This window comes from Drosophila albomicans, chromosome 3 (genome assembly GCF_009650485.2).
Source record: "Drosophila albomicans strain 15112-1751.03 chromosome 3, ASM965048v2, whole genome shotgun sequence".
NCBI classification, from domain to species: domain Eukaryota; kingdom Metazoa; phylum Arthropoda; class Insecta; order Diptera; family Drosophilidae; genus Drosophila; species Drosophila albomicans.
This window is the reverse complement of record NC_047629.2, coordinates 20,525,049-20,540,144: the sequence shown is the minus strand read 5'-3', so window position 1 is coordinate 20,540,144 and position 15,096 is coordinate 20,525,049. Positions and strand designations below refer to the sequence as shown.

At 43.6% G+C, this 15,096-nt stretch overlaps 1 protein-coding gene across 2 annotated transcripts; it reads left to right on the top strand.

Annotated features, from left to right (window-relative positions):
• Positions 1-191: 191 nt before the first annotated feature.
• On the top strand, positions 192-15,043 carry LOC117570283 (intermembrane lipid transfer protein Vps13). Of its 2 annotated transcripts, XM_034251803.2 has the most exons (29): positions 192-271; positions 669-992; positions 2,930-3,016; positions 3,081-3,278; positions 3,346-3,705; positions 3,765-3,986; positions 4,055-4,191; positions 4,251-4,479; positions 4,545-6,069; positions 6,132-6,765; positions 6,826-6,981; positions 7,040-7,391; positions 7,446-7,591; positions 7,655-8,168; positions 8,235-8,414; positions 8,476-8,582; positions 8,639-9,232; positions 9,290-9,850; positions 9,910-10,065; positions 10,130-10,738; positions 10,804-10,931; positions 10,993-11,832; positions 11,891-12,263; positions 12,320-13,141; positions 13,203-13,303; positions 13,372-13,510; positions 13,575-13,858; positions 14,579-14,717; positions 14,784-15,043. In XM_034251803.2, exons 2-29 carry the CDS (start codon positions 893-895, stop codon positions 15,027-15,029), a joined length of 9,939 nt encoding a protein of 3,312 aa, XP_034107694.1. In that variant the 5' UTR covers positions 192-271; positions 669-892; the 3' UTR covers positions 15,030-15,043. The 2 variants fall into 2 exon arrangements, with proteins under 2 accessions (XP_034107694.1, XP_051859942.1); XM_052003982.1 differs by lacking the exons at positions 192-271; positions 14,579-14,717; positions 14,784-15,043 and adding an exon at positions 14,063-14,463 and having other exon boundaries at positions 534-992.
• The last annotated feature ends 53 nt before the right edge of the window (positions 15,044-15,096 follow it).

Genomic DNA, 15,096 nt, shown 5'->3' with positions numbered 1-15,096 from the left:
ACAACAATTTAATCAGGCGTTCTCTTACAATTTTGTCACTTTTTATTTTGTTATTTCTATGCTTGTAAATAAAACAAGAACCCATAGATTAGAAATTATTATATATGTCGGATTATTGTATGACAGTTAGCTGACAAACCTCCCTCGGAACCACCACTCACCCGCAGCGCGAACACTACAGCTGTTGTCGCTGTGAGAGTTCAGTTTCAACTGAGAGCTGCTCCGCAGCGCGCGTGTTATTATTATTGCGCATTGTTTTTTAGTCAAATAGGTAAATTTTGCGGCGACGTTCTTATTGATGTTATTGTTGTTGTGCCGAACCACTTAGCAATTAAAGATAAACCAATGCATATGCATTGAAACCGCGTGAAGAAAAGTGTAAAAATTAATTTGCAAAACAAGCAAGCTAGAAAAAATACCCACATATGGTAGCAATTTTGTGTGTGAAATGAGTGAATAATATTTGCAAACAATGTCAAATGTTACGCTTTGTTTTTTGTGTAATGCTTCACGAAACATTTAGATATTGTGTGTGCCTATTTGTTTGCATGTTTTTTCTTTTGGTTGTTCTCGGCAACTGATGGTTGATGATGATGATGACATCATCACTGTGTTATATTTCGTTGTCTCTCAATACCATTTTCATTCTGTTTTGTTTTAATGTTTAGAAAAGCTAAAAAAAAAATCATACATCGAGTGAACTAAAACAAAACGACCATCAAAAAAAAGCTACGCACGCACACTCAAACACATGTACAAGCTGTAAACACAAGTAATTACAAATACTACGAAAAATCAATAAGCAGCAGCTTTTTGGGCTGCGAAACAGCTGCTTTTTGGATTAACCGAAGTTGGAAGACGAGGAGGAGAGGGAAACGGCGACGGCAACAGGATGGTATTCGAGGCCGTGGTTGCCGATGTTCTCAACAAGGTGCTGGGCGACTACATTGAGAATTTGGATCATAAACAATTGAAAATCGGCATCTGGGGAGGTGAGTTTTAGTTCCATCCACCAAATGATCTCCCAGCACATTCCTCCAATTAGATGACCCCCAAGCACGCAACTGACTCGTTGACTCAGTTAGCTGACTTAATTAATTTCTCACCCACGTTTCTGTTTTTTTTTTGCGTTATCTGTCACGCACAGTTGGTTATTTGCCACCCCAATACAATGACCTTATCCTTCATGCCGCGAGCAGTGACACAATTTCAACAAAAATAGAGAGTCTGCAAATTTGGCATGCATGTGCGATTAGAACGTTCCTCTCTCTCGTCCGCCTGTTGCGCTTCCGTTATGCTCGCAAGAGAGCGAAACAGAGAGAGCCCCACCCCAGCTCTCGTCACATCATCAAGTTTTTGTGTTATTGTTTTCGCTTGCGGTTTCTGTTTATTCCTTCTTATCTCTCTCAATTCTGTTGTCTGTTACAATCTGCCATTCTAGTATTACTTTCTGTGAAAGAATAATGGGAATCGTTGCCCCTAAGGAATGCGACGCTTTGCATGATGCATCAATGGCTTCTCAGACTACTTCAGTTGACGTGTAATGTGCTCAGCTCCAGTTGACATAACCTTACACCTTTGTCAAGCAACTAATGCCATTCAAAATGTTGATTAACCAAAAAGAATGTATATAAAGAAACAAAATGTGCTTAAACTGGTTTGTTTCCACTGTCAATGACATCAAGACTGCCGTCGAGCCTAATTTGAACTTGAACCTGATGACATAATTTGCATCTCATGAATAAATTTCATTGTTTGAAAGCAACACTATTTATAACTCGTTTCGAGTTCTTGAATATTTTTGGCAGTTGAATGAAAAAACTTTGCGTATACATAATTACTCAGACTATTAACCCAATATTGAATTAGTCCATCGATTGATAAGCTACAGCTGCCAGTTTTGCTTTTAGGGGACTGAATTCGAAACACAAGTGAGAAAGTTCCCCTAGTACCAACTCTTTTTTTATTTATTTATAGTATTGTTTTTACGTAAGTCAGTGATCGATATTGAATTTACAACGTAAGACTTTTTTTTATCGTGTGGAATCATTAAGTTGCGAAATTTTTTATTTCAATACCTTTTGATAGAGCCCACATTGCAAAACCCGCATACAACAAAAGTGTTTTGTTTATTGTTTTGCAAATTCAAATTGAAAATTTCTTTATTTATGTGCTGAAGAGAATTGTTTCTGCAATTGCATTTTACCATTTGTATTAAAGGGAAACTGTTTCACCTTTAAAACATTACTAGAACATATCTTATCAGCTATTACCTATTACTTATTTATGTATTACAAAATATTGTTTTTAGATTGTTAACACTGTTCGAAATGATCGTATCAACTATTACATATTACCCGATGATTTATTACAGAAAATTGATTTGAGATTGGTAACTTTATTAGACGAGATTACCTATATATCCCCCCCTACTTAACAACTAAAGTAGTTCAGTGTTCAAACTATATTGCTTATCAATAGAAATATTGATAATGCCAATGAATTGATTATCATGCAACAGTTGTTACTTCCATATGACTTCTCAAGTTACGAAAAGATTTATAGGGGTTGGCTAGTTAAATAAATTGACCCACATTGGTATGCATATATTGCGTATACGTAATCGAATAAGTATTCGCTGAGCTTGAGGTGCGTATGTGTATTTTTGTTTTTGGCATTCCAGACATAGCTGAAGTGCCGCTTGTCCAAGTATTTTGAATGCCAGACACGCTTAATTGGACTCGATATAAGGAAGCGAAAGTATATAGTCATAGAAGCAACACACACATCACGAGCTAGATAGAGATAATGTTTTTGGGGTATTTTTACCGCTACTGTTTTGTTTATTTGCACAATTCCACGCATTTGCAGCAATGAATCAATTTATAATTATTTAATTACTAAAAGTTTTATTTTTGATTTTTTGCAGGTGATGTGGTTTTAACGAACCTCAAGATACGTGAGAATGCGCTCGATGACTTGGACTTGCCTGTTCAATTAATCTACGGCTATTTAGGTGAGTTAAATGTATAGTAAAATGTATAGATATAATACTCATTGAAATTGTTTATTTGTGTTAGGTAAATTGGTGCTGAAAATACCCTGGAAAAATCTGTACAGCCAGCCAGTTATTGTTGATATTGAGAATCTCTATGCGCTCGTCTCGCCCAACAACAATGTGCGATACAATGCCGAAAAAGAGGCCAAGTACGAGTTGGCAGCCAAAAAGGCGGCACTCGACGCCTTGGAAGCAGCACGCAAAAAAGAGCTGGAGAAGGGTAAAAACAAATGCAGATTATAATTAAAATTGAATGTGTTTCTAAACTCACTCTATTTGATTTACAGTCCAGGCCAAGGCTGATGCGGGCTTCGCTGAGAAGTTGACTGTACAGATAGTCAATAACTTGCAGGTGACGATCAACAATGTGCACGTGCGCTACGAAGATACCACAACCACAGGGAATCCCTTCTCGTTTGGTATTACACTGCATGAACTGGAGTTGTATACAACGGATAAAAACTGGGACAAATGCTATATGACAGAGCGTGCGCCGCAGGTGTTTAAAATTGCGAATCTCTCTTGCCTGTCGGTATACATGAACTGTCATGGCAATCTCTATGGTAAACAGGAGAAGACGACGTTGTCAAACACATTCGAAAAAGATATTGCCAAAAAAGATTTTAAGCCGGCAAACTTTTGTTATGGTAATTCCCAAAGTTTAAGCTGAATGAAGCATTTAATTTATAGCAAAAATTCATTGTAGTTTTGGGTCCACTTTCCTGCAATGCCAAGCTAAAGTTGAACATGAATCCAGAGCTGGATGTTCCAGCTTATGAGAATCCAAAGATTGACTTGAGCATGGAAATGGAAACGCTGAATGTTGGACTGACGGACACGCAGTTTCACAACATCATGCAACTGGGCGATTCAATGAATCGGATGCAGCTCGGCGTGCCTTATCGAAAGTATCGCCCCTACGACATACGTAAGTGTGTCAGCTTATCAACGCGACGATGAATCAGTTTCCACTAACACAATCTTTCTCGTCTGTAGCCTACAAGGGTCACTACCGAGAGTGGTGGCAATTTGCGATAACCGCTGTGCTGGAGCATGATGTGCGTCGAGTAAGACGCACCTGGAGCTGGAAGTATATGCAGGAGCATCGCGAACGCTGCAATACCTATGGAGAGGTCTGTCATCTTGCCAATGCTGCCACATTAATAAAATCTAATGCCCATTTGATTTGCAGAAATACAAAGAACGTGAGCTCAGCAAGAAACCACCTGCGATGCTGTTGGAGGCCTGCAATTTGCTGGAACAGGAGTTAGATGTGTTTAATCTTCTGCTGATACGACAGCGCGTCAACATTGAGATCGCCAAGCAACGCGAAGCGGCGCCGCCAGAGAACACAGGATGGTTCGGTGGCTGGTGGGGCGGAGGTGCTAAGAAAGAGCAAAACGACGGGAATGAAAATATTGGTAAATTCTAAACTTATGCAGGATAAATGTTTATGTATAATTCTGATTATTTACTACGCTTACAGTTAGTAAATTTGAGGCTGCGATGACGCCAGAGGAGAAGGCAAAGATGTTCAAGGCCATTGGCTATGAGGAAAACGTAAAGCCGCAGGATGCGCCCATCGAATATGTGGCAATTGTTATGAATTTCAAGCTGATTGCGCTGGATATTGGATTGTATCAGGAACCGCGCATTGCACAAGCCGACTCCTCATTCGACTACCATCAGATGCCAAGCATCATGCTGCTGCAGTTCTCCATGGCCACAGCTTCAATTACGCAGCGTCCCTCGGCGGAGGCAATTAGTGTGACTGCCGGCATGAAGGAATTAAAGCTGATGGGCTTGACGCGTGAGAATTACACGCCAATGATGGTCAAGTCAATGGTAACCGATGAATTCAATTTGCTGGACATATTCTTCGAAACAAATCCCATTGACCAGAAGTGCAATCAGCGCGTTAAAGTCGTCGCACGTCCACTGCAAATTATCTACGATGCAGAGACGATACTGAGTCTGCTCGAAGTCTTTAAGCCGCCTCAGAATGTGAATCTTTCCCAACTAGAGCAATCGGCTGCCTCACAACTTGTGGGCATCAAGGAGCGCTCGGCCACAGGCATGCAGTATATTATCGATCAGAAATCTGTGCTGGATGCGGACATATTGCTAATGCCGAATGTGATTGTAGTCCCACATGGCGGTCGTTATGTGGAGCACGAAAAGTCACTGATTGTGGTCAGTTTGGGTCAAGTGCATGTCACCACAGCGCCGCATCATCGCATAGCAAACTCGGTTCAAGCGCTGCACAGTCTAGGCAGCGAAAAGGCCGAAATAATGCAGAATGTCATGGATAATGCGTACGACAGATTCATAGTAAAGCTCAATGATATACAATTGCTGGTGGCGCGACCAACTGAGAACTGGCAACATGTGCTCAGTCTCGCTGTATCCACGGATTTGCATGTGCTGCAGCCCACATCGCTGGAGATAACCGCTGCACTGTGCGTGGTCGACGATGATCCACGTTTGCCCAAGATCAAGGTGGATATTGTGGTGCCATCGGTGCTGTTGAATATCACCGAGGATCGTGTCTTTGAAGCCATTGGCGTTGCCACCAGCATACCGCTGCCCAAGAACGAGGATACCGTTGTGCAACCCATCTTGACACGCTCTCGCAGTTCCATATCGAATTTCATTAATCGTGAGCTCAAGAAGCGCAGCACCACGTCGGTGCCAAAGCCCGTGGAGACCGTGGATGAGATCATACAGTATACCAATGTTGAGGTCAACTTCTCGCTCAGAGAGGTCTCGCTCACGCTCTACCAATCGTATCAGCCCAGTGAATTGATCAACCTATCAGACCCAACGACACCATTCGTAACGCCCGATGAAGAACGCAGCGCCAATTTATCAGTAAATTCATTGGCGGGCGTTGACAGCGACATGCTGCTGCGTCGCACATCACTATCTTCGCGGCATATACTCTCTGTCCAGGTGCTTCAGCTGGAGGCGAGTCTCGCGCAACGCACCTACGAGACGGTGGCCACCTTAAAGTGAGTGTTAACTTTATTTTTTAATAAAATTTGGGACTAATTAAATTACATTTCTTTTACAGATTGGGCGGCATCAATATTAAACAGTTCGATTGCATCGGCGATAAGGAGCAAGTGCTGGACATTATTGACACCCCACGCTTCGCTGAGGATATGATGTGTCTGCTCACAGTTTCCTACACCATGGCCGATAAAATATCGCCAGAGTTTAGCACCAAGTACAATTCCACCGAGCAGCTCGTTGTGGCGAACTTTGAGGTGCTGAACATTGTGTTGCATCAGGAGTGTCTACAGCGTCTGTTGGCGCTCGTCGACAATTTCCAGAAGCGACTGGAAAAAATTATGGTTTCCACGGGGCCAAAAGATCGTTATGCTTCGGCTGGTGATGGCGATGGCATTCGGCACAAGTTGCATGTCATTATGGAGGATACAGAAACCATTCTGACCACAGCCCAACATGCAGTGCGACGCACTCCAGAGCGACGTGCTGCCCGTGTGGAGAGCATTAAGATGCGTATTGTGGCCAATCTGAATGAGGTTAGCCTCAAGCTCACCTCGCGCAATCGTCCCTTAGCCTGGATGCATGTCAAACAGTTTGTATCAAATGTCACGTTGAAAAATTCATACACAGAAGTGAATTTGGGTCTCAAGGATATTATGGTCGAGGATCTGAATCCACACACAATACACAAGAATGTAAGAAATTTTAAAAATGAACTAAATTATTTATTTACTAATTAATTTCCTCTTATGCAGATCTTGAGTATTGTGGGTCAGGATGCGTTTAATTGCCAGGTGGTGCTTTTCAACAAGGAGTACACCAAGGATTACAATTCGGACGATATGAAAATCACTGTGGATATTGGCTGCATGAAGATTATATTCCTCAATTGGTTTGTGGCTGGTGTATTGGTAAGTTCATCGTATTTACTTTTGTTTTAATTAACTGAACTCCACCTTCGCTTTTTAGAACTTCCTAAACAACTTCCAAGTTGCACAACAGGCGCTGTCGGATGCCAGCGCTGCAGCTGCTGAAAGTGCGCGTCAGAATGCAATGGATGCCTATGAGAAGGCGACCCGCATGAAGCTGAATGTGCGCATCAAGGCGCCAATTATTATCATACCTGAGGATTCGAAGAGCAACAATGCGCTCTCACTTGATTTGGGTCTGCTGGAGTTGACGAACAACACCAGCGAGGTGCGTGTGCCGGACATGGAGGAACGAGGTGTCATCGATGAGATCAAGCTGCAGCTCAACGATGTCAAGGTAACCAAAGTAATCATTATGGACTCCGATACTCCTATTGAGGAGGATTACGACGGTAAGTTGCTGCAGCATTAAAACAAACCATTATTGATCAAGAAATCCTCTTTAGATGTGGATGCTGCATTTGGCCTTAGATCCTCGCAGGTTATGATGAATCCCATGAGTTTCACGTTATCCGTTACCCGCAATCTGTCGAGCACTTGGTACAAGGATGTGCCAGAACTCAATCTATCGGGTCACCTGAAGTCCGTTGAAGTAAGGTCTTGCAAATCGATCTAGAATTTCAACTGTCTAACGACTTCAGCATTTTTTTTGTAGCTTACTCTATTCATGGATGACTACGCATTGGTTATGTCAATTTTAAATCATAATCTAAGCGAGGGCAACGCAGAGTTCCCTCCAGAAGAGGTTAAGGCTCCGGAGAAGCCATTACCAGCAGAGGCAAGGCGTACAAGGACAACAGAGGATCGTATTCAATCCCTCATCACGCCTGTGGTTGAAAAGGTGTACGAGAAACTGAAATTCAACTTCCAATTCGATGGTGTCACTATCAATTTGATGGAGGCCGAAGATCGTGGCTTGGCCTGTTTTGGCATTTACTTCTTGTCTGTGAAGGGCACCCAGTTGAACAACAATACGCTGAGTACTTCGATTGTGCTCTGCAACATTCAATTGGATGATACGCGACCAGGCAACAAGGGCAAAATTCGCCAGTATTTGAGCTGCAAGAATTGGAATATTTCCGACAAGAATGAAATAATTGAGGCATGCAAAAAGGATCCCACCTACATGGTAGACGTGACAGCCATCATCAAAGAAAACGATACTTTTGGTAAGCACATATAATTCATTTGTGTTTGTATAATTCTTAGCATACTCTCAATTCTTATAATTTCAGCTGAGGTTCGTGTGCGTGGCTTCGATTTGATTGTCTGCATTGATTTCCTACTGGAGCTGACAAAATTCCTCGCGTTGCCAACGGATACAACGAAAGAAGCTCCAGCTGTGATCAACCCAGCGCAACTGGAAACAGTGGCAAGGGACAGTGCACGTACCACAAAACTAAGCCTTGAAGCACGTATGTTCCATTGATGAAATGCATTATGACAAAAGTTTTAATAATAACTTGAAAATTGCAGAACAAGGTCCAAAGAAAACAATGCATCTGATACTACACGTTGATCAGCCCGATGTGATCTTGGTGGAGAATCTCGATGATTTGAACACCAATGCAATTATCTTCAATGTGAGTAATTGAATCATTTAATTCACAGTATTAATCAATTGTCTCAAATTTTCCAGGCACAAGCTCATCTGAATTATCGCTCAATCAACGACAAGCAGATCATCAATGGTCAAATCGATGCGCTCAAGATATTTATGTGCGCTTTTCTGCCCGAGCGTCGCGAGCTAACTCGTCACTATATACTACATCCATGTGTGATTAGTCTGCAGGGCTCAACTCCCGAGGAGGAGGGCATGCACATCAGCTTGAAGCTGAGTGATATTATCATCAATGTGTCGCCAGCAACAATTGAACTACTAAACAAGGCAATGATGAGCATAACCGTGGGCACGGCAGAGAAGGCAGCTATTGAGCAGCAAAGCAACGATTTCTCCCAGCTCTGGTATCCAAAACCATTCAGTTCGCGATCGTACTGGTTCACCAAGGTTGAAAGTGCCACTGAGGCTCAAGAGCAGGACAATGTTGTCGCAGCAAGCGACAAAGGAAAGACGGAGAAATGTGTGATCGAGATGCCGAGCATAACTGTTGTCATTGAATCCGGCATGGGCTACTACACGAAGCCACTCATATCACTGGACACACGCATGACGGCGGTCTTTAACAACTGGAGTCGCAATTTAACAGCACACGGTTCTCTAACGCTGAATATGGTAAGTTACCGAAGGCTTGTAGCAAATAATTTAACTAAATTCATTATTCGATTGCAGAACTATTACAATCAAATCTTGGCAGAATGGGAGCCCATCATTGAGCTGAACGAGGTCGTCGGTCGCAACGGTGTGAGCGAGTATATACCTTGGGAATTGCAGTTTGATTTGAAGATCGAGAAGGTCACAAACGAATTCGATGAAACAGACGACAACCAGACGACCAACATTCGCATACATTCCAAGGAAACTCTCGAGGTTACCTTGAGCAAAACGTGCCTGGGCTTGCTGAGTGAACTGGGTGACGCTTTCTCGCAAGCTATACACGAGAAGGGTTTGAGTAAACCTGATGTGGTTGCCCCGTATATTGTGGAGAACGATACGGGCGTTGATATTACACTGGATCTATCGCAGGGCATATTCACGCTGCACGAAGTGCATCGCGGTGGACATTCGATTAACAACTCGTTGGTGCTGCAAAGCGACAAGGAGGATCATCTAGTTAAGCCGGAAGATATACAAGTATGCAAGGTATCAGCCGGCGGACGTGTCTACTTGCAAACCAAGGACTTGAGCACCATTCCCGAGGATATGCATGAGGACTACAATCTCTATGTGACGGTTAGCATAACTGGCAACTTTGCTGTAGCTTTGTTTAATTTAATTTTGTGCGCTTACAGATTAGTGATCTACCTTTGGAAGTCGTCCTGCCTGTGTCCAAGGCTGACACACGCTATTTCCCCTTAACGGGTTTCGGCAAAGACCACTGGGCTATCGTATCTGAAGTCACACTTGAGTATGGCACCACCAAAGTCAACATTCATGGCGTTGTCAGCGTATGTATCCCCTATACAATCCATACCTTCATTCCTGTTTAACGTCGATTCTCTCTTCTTGTAGATACACAATCATTTTACGACCACAATCAGCGTATTTCGTCGCAAGTCAGATCTGGAGTATATACTCGTTGGCCAAGCGAAGCCTGGAAAAGTATTGAATGTACCCTTGCACGCCATCTATTCCGATAGCAAGGAACTGTACTTTTCGCTCAGTGGCTACCGCACTTCGGTGCAGGGCATTGTCTGGAACAACAAACCCTCGGAACTCGACTATGACCAGCAGCTGCAATGCGATCCCATCGATACTTATGAGGCGCTGTACATCAATGTGAAACGTGAAAAGCGAGATATTTATTTCGGCACATCCGACAAGTATCGCATTATGAGCGTTACCTATACGCTCCACTTGCGTCCTCCGCTCTACCTCCGCAATTCGCTGCCCATTGACATCAAGGTATCTGTGCTTGGTTGTTCGGTGCGCAAATCGCCGGCTAATGATGAAAACGAGCGTGGAACGCAGCTGAGCCGGTACACGGACCTTGATCAGTATCAGGGTGAAGATTTCCTTGATTATGGCGAGAAGGAAGTGAATCCTGGTCATGTGCTGCACTTGCCCACCGTGCGCATGTTCCAAAAGGGCAAGGAATCAAAGAGTGTTCTCGTAGTGCGCGTAAGTAGGCATTAATTTAAAAAAAAAAACAAAATTTTACATGAATTTTCTTGGCATGCAACTAGTTGATAGGTTACCTGGAGAAGGACTGGTCCTATACCACGGAAATATCGGAAAATAACCCCGAAGTAGCTGTCTGGACATTCGCTTCCTACGATTCGGACGTTAAAATGGAAATGGATCTGAATGTGCGGTGAGTCAGCAGAGCTTATTCTATTGAATTGCTGAAGTAACTTATTAACTTGTATTTGCAGCACAACCAATCGTCATGGCAGCGTCATGCTAACCATTTACAGTCCCTTCTGGATGATCAACAAGACGGGCATGATGCTCACTTACAAAACAGAGATTGCTTCGGTTGAAGTGCTTTACCATCCTCCCGAGTACTCTGGCCCAATTTTGTTCACCGCTCGCGAGAAACTGTTCGACAAGAAGCGCGCATCGATACGCATTGATAATGGCGAGTGGAGTGAGAAGATCCCACTGGATGTTGCTGGTTCCATTGGCGGTGTCACGTGCAATGCCAATGAGCAGACCTATCAGATTGGTGTGCACAATCATTTGACACAGAACTCCCTGACCAAGCAGATCACCTTTATACCCTTCTACATCATGCGCAACAAATGTCGCTTTACCATCGATCTTCAAGAGCTTTTGCGACCCGGTGATCCCTGGACGGTGCTCCAGCCTAACCAAGTGGAACCGCTGTGGCCCAAAACTGATTCAAATCACAAATTGATTGTGCGCGTTGATGACAAAATAACGCCCTCTTTTGACTACACCGAAGTAACGTGCACATTGCTGAAGCTCGACGACAGCAAGCATGGTGGCATCCATGTGGATGTGCAAACCACAGAGGGTGGTGTGTATATAACCTTTACCGAATACCAGCCAAGCCTGGCGCCTGGCCTGATCATCAATCACACCAGCCAGGATATCGTGTACTACGAGAAGAACGTCAAGCAGGAGCATGTCTTAAAGTCCAAGCATAATACGATGTACGCATGGGCCGATCCTACAGGTCCCAAGACTCTTGTGTTTGGCAAGGACAAACATGAAACTGATCTGAGACGCGATCACATCGAGAACATAGCGTGAGTTTATTTTACTTTGAAGGGAATTCTTTGAATTCTATAAACATTTCACTTGCAGTTTACCAGATGGCCGCAAAGCGTTTATGGTGTCCTTCCTCGATGGCATGCAGCGTGTGCTGCTCTTTACTGAACTCGAGGAGATTGCCAAGCGCACAGAGACGAGCGGTACTTTGCAAACAATCACACAGAACATTGATCTGCATATTCATGGCATTGGTATCTCTGTGGTTAACAACGAGTCGGGACTGGATATACTTTATCTAGGCGTCACCAGCTCGGGCATTGTTTGGGAATCAAGGAAACCGAACAAGAAGCGTTTCAAGGAAATGACAATACAGGACACGGAGCTCATGGAAGCCGAGTACCAGCGCTACCTCGTTCACAAGTCGGTCAATGATGTGAAGACCTACAAGTTGGACAACAAATACCTGGTAGACTACATTATTATTTCAATTATTTGCTTTTTACTAATGCGAATCTCTTGCAGATTAACTTCGATTCAATGACGCTGACAAAGCAATGCGATCGACGTCTTAAGCGCAGTTTCTACCCAGCCATTTGGATGTCAATGAAATCATCGCCGTTCCAGAAGCAATTGCATCTGAAGATCAATCGCATACAGATGGACAATCAGTTCATTGATCCCGTATTCCCAGTAGTATTGGCGCCCATTGCACCGCCCAAGAGCGTCGCCAGCAGCACGACAATGAAACCCTTCATCGAATGCAGCATGATCGAGCGAGTTATACCCAACTCACAGATCAAGCAGTTCAAGTATGCCTCCATTCTTATACAGGAGTTCCACTTCAAGGTGGACATACTTTTCCTAACTGCCATTGCTGAGATGTTTGCCGCGGATGTGACGGACGAACAGGCTGCCAAACTGTTCCGCACTGATGTAGAGTCCATTGAGCTGCCGTTGACGGCTCACTTTGAGCAGCATTCGCAGCAGGAGCAAAAGAACTTTTATGATAATCTGCATTTGGGTCCATTGAAAATACACGTTAGCTTCTCGATGGCTGGCTCCGATACCACAGCGTTGCCTGGATTCCTTGGACCGTTGGTTCAAGGCGTTGGCGTTACGTTGACCGACATCAATGATGTCGTCTTCCGTCTGGCGTTCTTCGAGCGTGAATATCAGTTCTTCAGCCAGTCGCAGCTCGTTTCTGAGGTCAGCTCTCATTACACTGGCCAGGCGCTGAAGCAACTATATGTGCTGGCGCTGGGCTTGGATGTGTTGGGCAATCCTTATGGCCTTGTGGTGGGCATCAAGAAGGGCGTCGAAGATCTGTTTTACGAGCCATTCCATGTAAGTTGAACTTTATGATAGCCTCAAGGACTGTGCTGTAATTCACTATTTCTTTTGTCAGGGCGCCATTCAAGGACCCGGCGAGTTCGCCGAGGGTTTGATGCTGGGCGTCAAGTCGCTCTTCGGCCACACAGTGGGTGGCGCAGCTGGAGCGGTGTCGAAGTAAGTTCACAACATGTGTGGCACTATAAAACAGAATTAAATTGCTTATTTTTGTTATCCACCTCTAGGATTACAGGTGCCATGGGTAAGGGCTTGGCTGCCCTGACCTTTGACGATGACTATCAACGCAAACGTCGCCAGGGCATGCATAACAAGCCAAAGAATTTCCATGAGGGTCTGGCACGCAGCGGCAAGGGTCTGGTGATGGTGAGCTCACATAGCTCAATTGGCATAATCAAGCATTTAATCATCGCTTTTTCATTGCTCTTAGGGCTTTGTGGATGGTGTCACAGGAGTGGTCACCAAACCAGTGAGTGGAGCACGCGAACAGGGTGTCGAAGGTTTCTTCAAGGGTCTGGGTAAGGGCGCCATTGGTCTAGTAGCTCGACCCACCGCTGGCGTTGTTGACTTTGCCAGCGGCAGCTTTGAGGCTGTTAAACGCGCCACCGAAAGCACCGATGAGGTGAAACGACTGCGACCACCTCGCTTCCAGCACTACGATAATGTGTTACGTCCCTATTGCCATGGCGAAGCTCTGGGCAACATCATGCTTAAGTAAGTACTATTTGTTGTTTATTTATTTGTTTAGATTTGTACCTGCTATAATCCACTCATCTTCGCTTAACGTATAGTCTAAATTAGTCATGCCAATCTCATTTGCATTTGTCCGTCTAATATGTTCCCATTATTGCTAAAATTTTGTCACGTTCCTCTTTAACAAGCTAACCACTGACACACATCAAATTTTTGGCTCCACAGATACCCAGATAAATCATAACTAAAAACAATACTAGAACCACAGAAAACACTACACACTGCAATCGCAATCGCAATGAATATTGATTTTAACTCTACTAATAAACTATCAACTTTGTAGCTATATATTTTCATACTAAAATAGATAGCATGAAACTACACTAAATTCAATGTACAAATTTCGCTTAAGAAACTAGCACTTCTTACTGTTTTTCACTATAGTAGAATAAGTTCCTACATAATATCTATGTTAATTATCTAATCATGAATATTCCGAGACCGGTTATACACTCTATGCCGATTAACAGTCTCAGATGTCTACGCTATTTTTTTACACTTGTAATGGTTACTGAATAAATAAAGAGTTGTTGATCTTGTAGTTAGAATGCCTCATTCGTAGCGTACTTCAGAATGTACACAATTAGAGCAATCCTAACAAAAAAAAGAAATAAACTCTTTTGCATGATAAATTGCAATACCTCAACCCTTTTGTTTGCTGACTGCTTGCTCTTCGCGCAGGGAGCTGGACAAGGGTAAATTTGCGACCACCGACAGTTTTATACACTGCGAGGAGATCGTGCAGAAGAAGGAGTATTTGCTGGTCACCAACTATCGACTGATCTACACACAACGCAACGAAATGTTTGGCGTCTGGGTGGTAAGTAAACACATAAAGGATAATTTCACTTCACTCTTGCTAATCTATATAATTCTCTTTGCCTAGTCAATGTGGTCCTATCAGTGGGAGGAGATCAGTGCTGTGACAAGCACGGGGCGCGGTGTCCAGTTTACGGTGCAGCGTGAAGGCAAACGCTTGCTGGGCGGACTCTTCTCATCGGGTGAATCACCTAATAAACTCATATTGGTGACGGATCCACGCAAACGGGAGACTCTATTTGGCATTATCGAATCTCAACATAAGGATAGCAAGTACAGCCATTTACCCAGCTCTCGCTATCCGACCAATTGAATTTTTTTTACAATTTGATTGCTTTTACTACATTATTTATGTATGATAACACACGCCACGCTTCAAC

Bases quoted from the DNA above. Each gene is read 5' to 3' on its own strand.
- LOC117570283 (XM_034251803.2), top strand. From the start codon at position 893: ATGGTATTCGAGGCCGTGGTTGCCGATGTTCTCAACAAGGTGCTGGGC. The intron at 3,279-3,345 runs GTAAAAACAAAT...TTTGATTTACAG, and splicing joins CAAAAAAGAGCTGGAGAAGG to TCCAGGCCAAGGCTGATGCG. The intron at 10,932-10,992 runs GTGAGTCAGCAG...TTGTATTTGCAG, and splicing joins GAAATGGATCTGAATGTGCG to CACAACCAATCGTCATGGCA.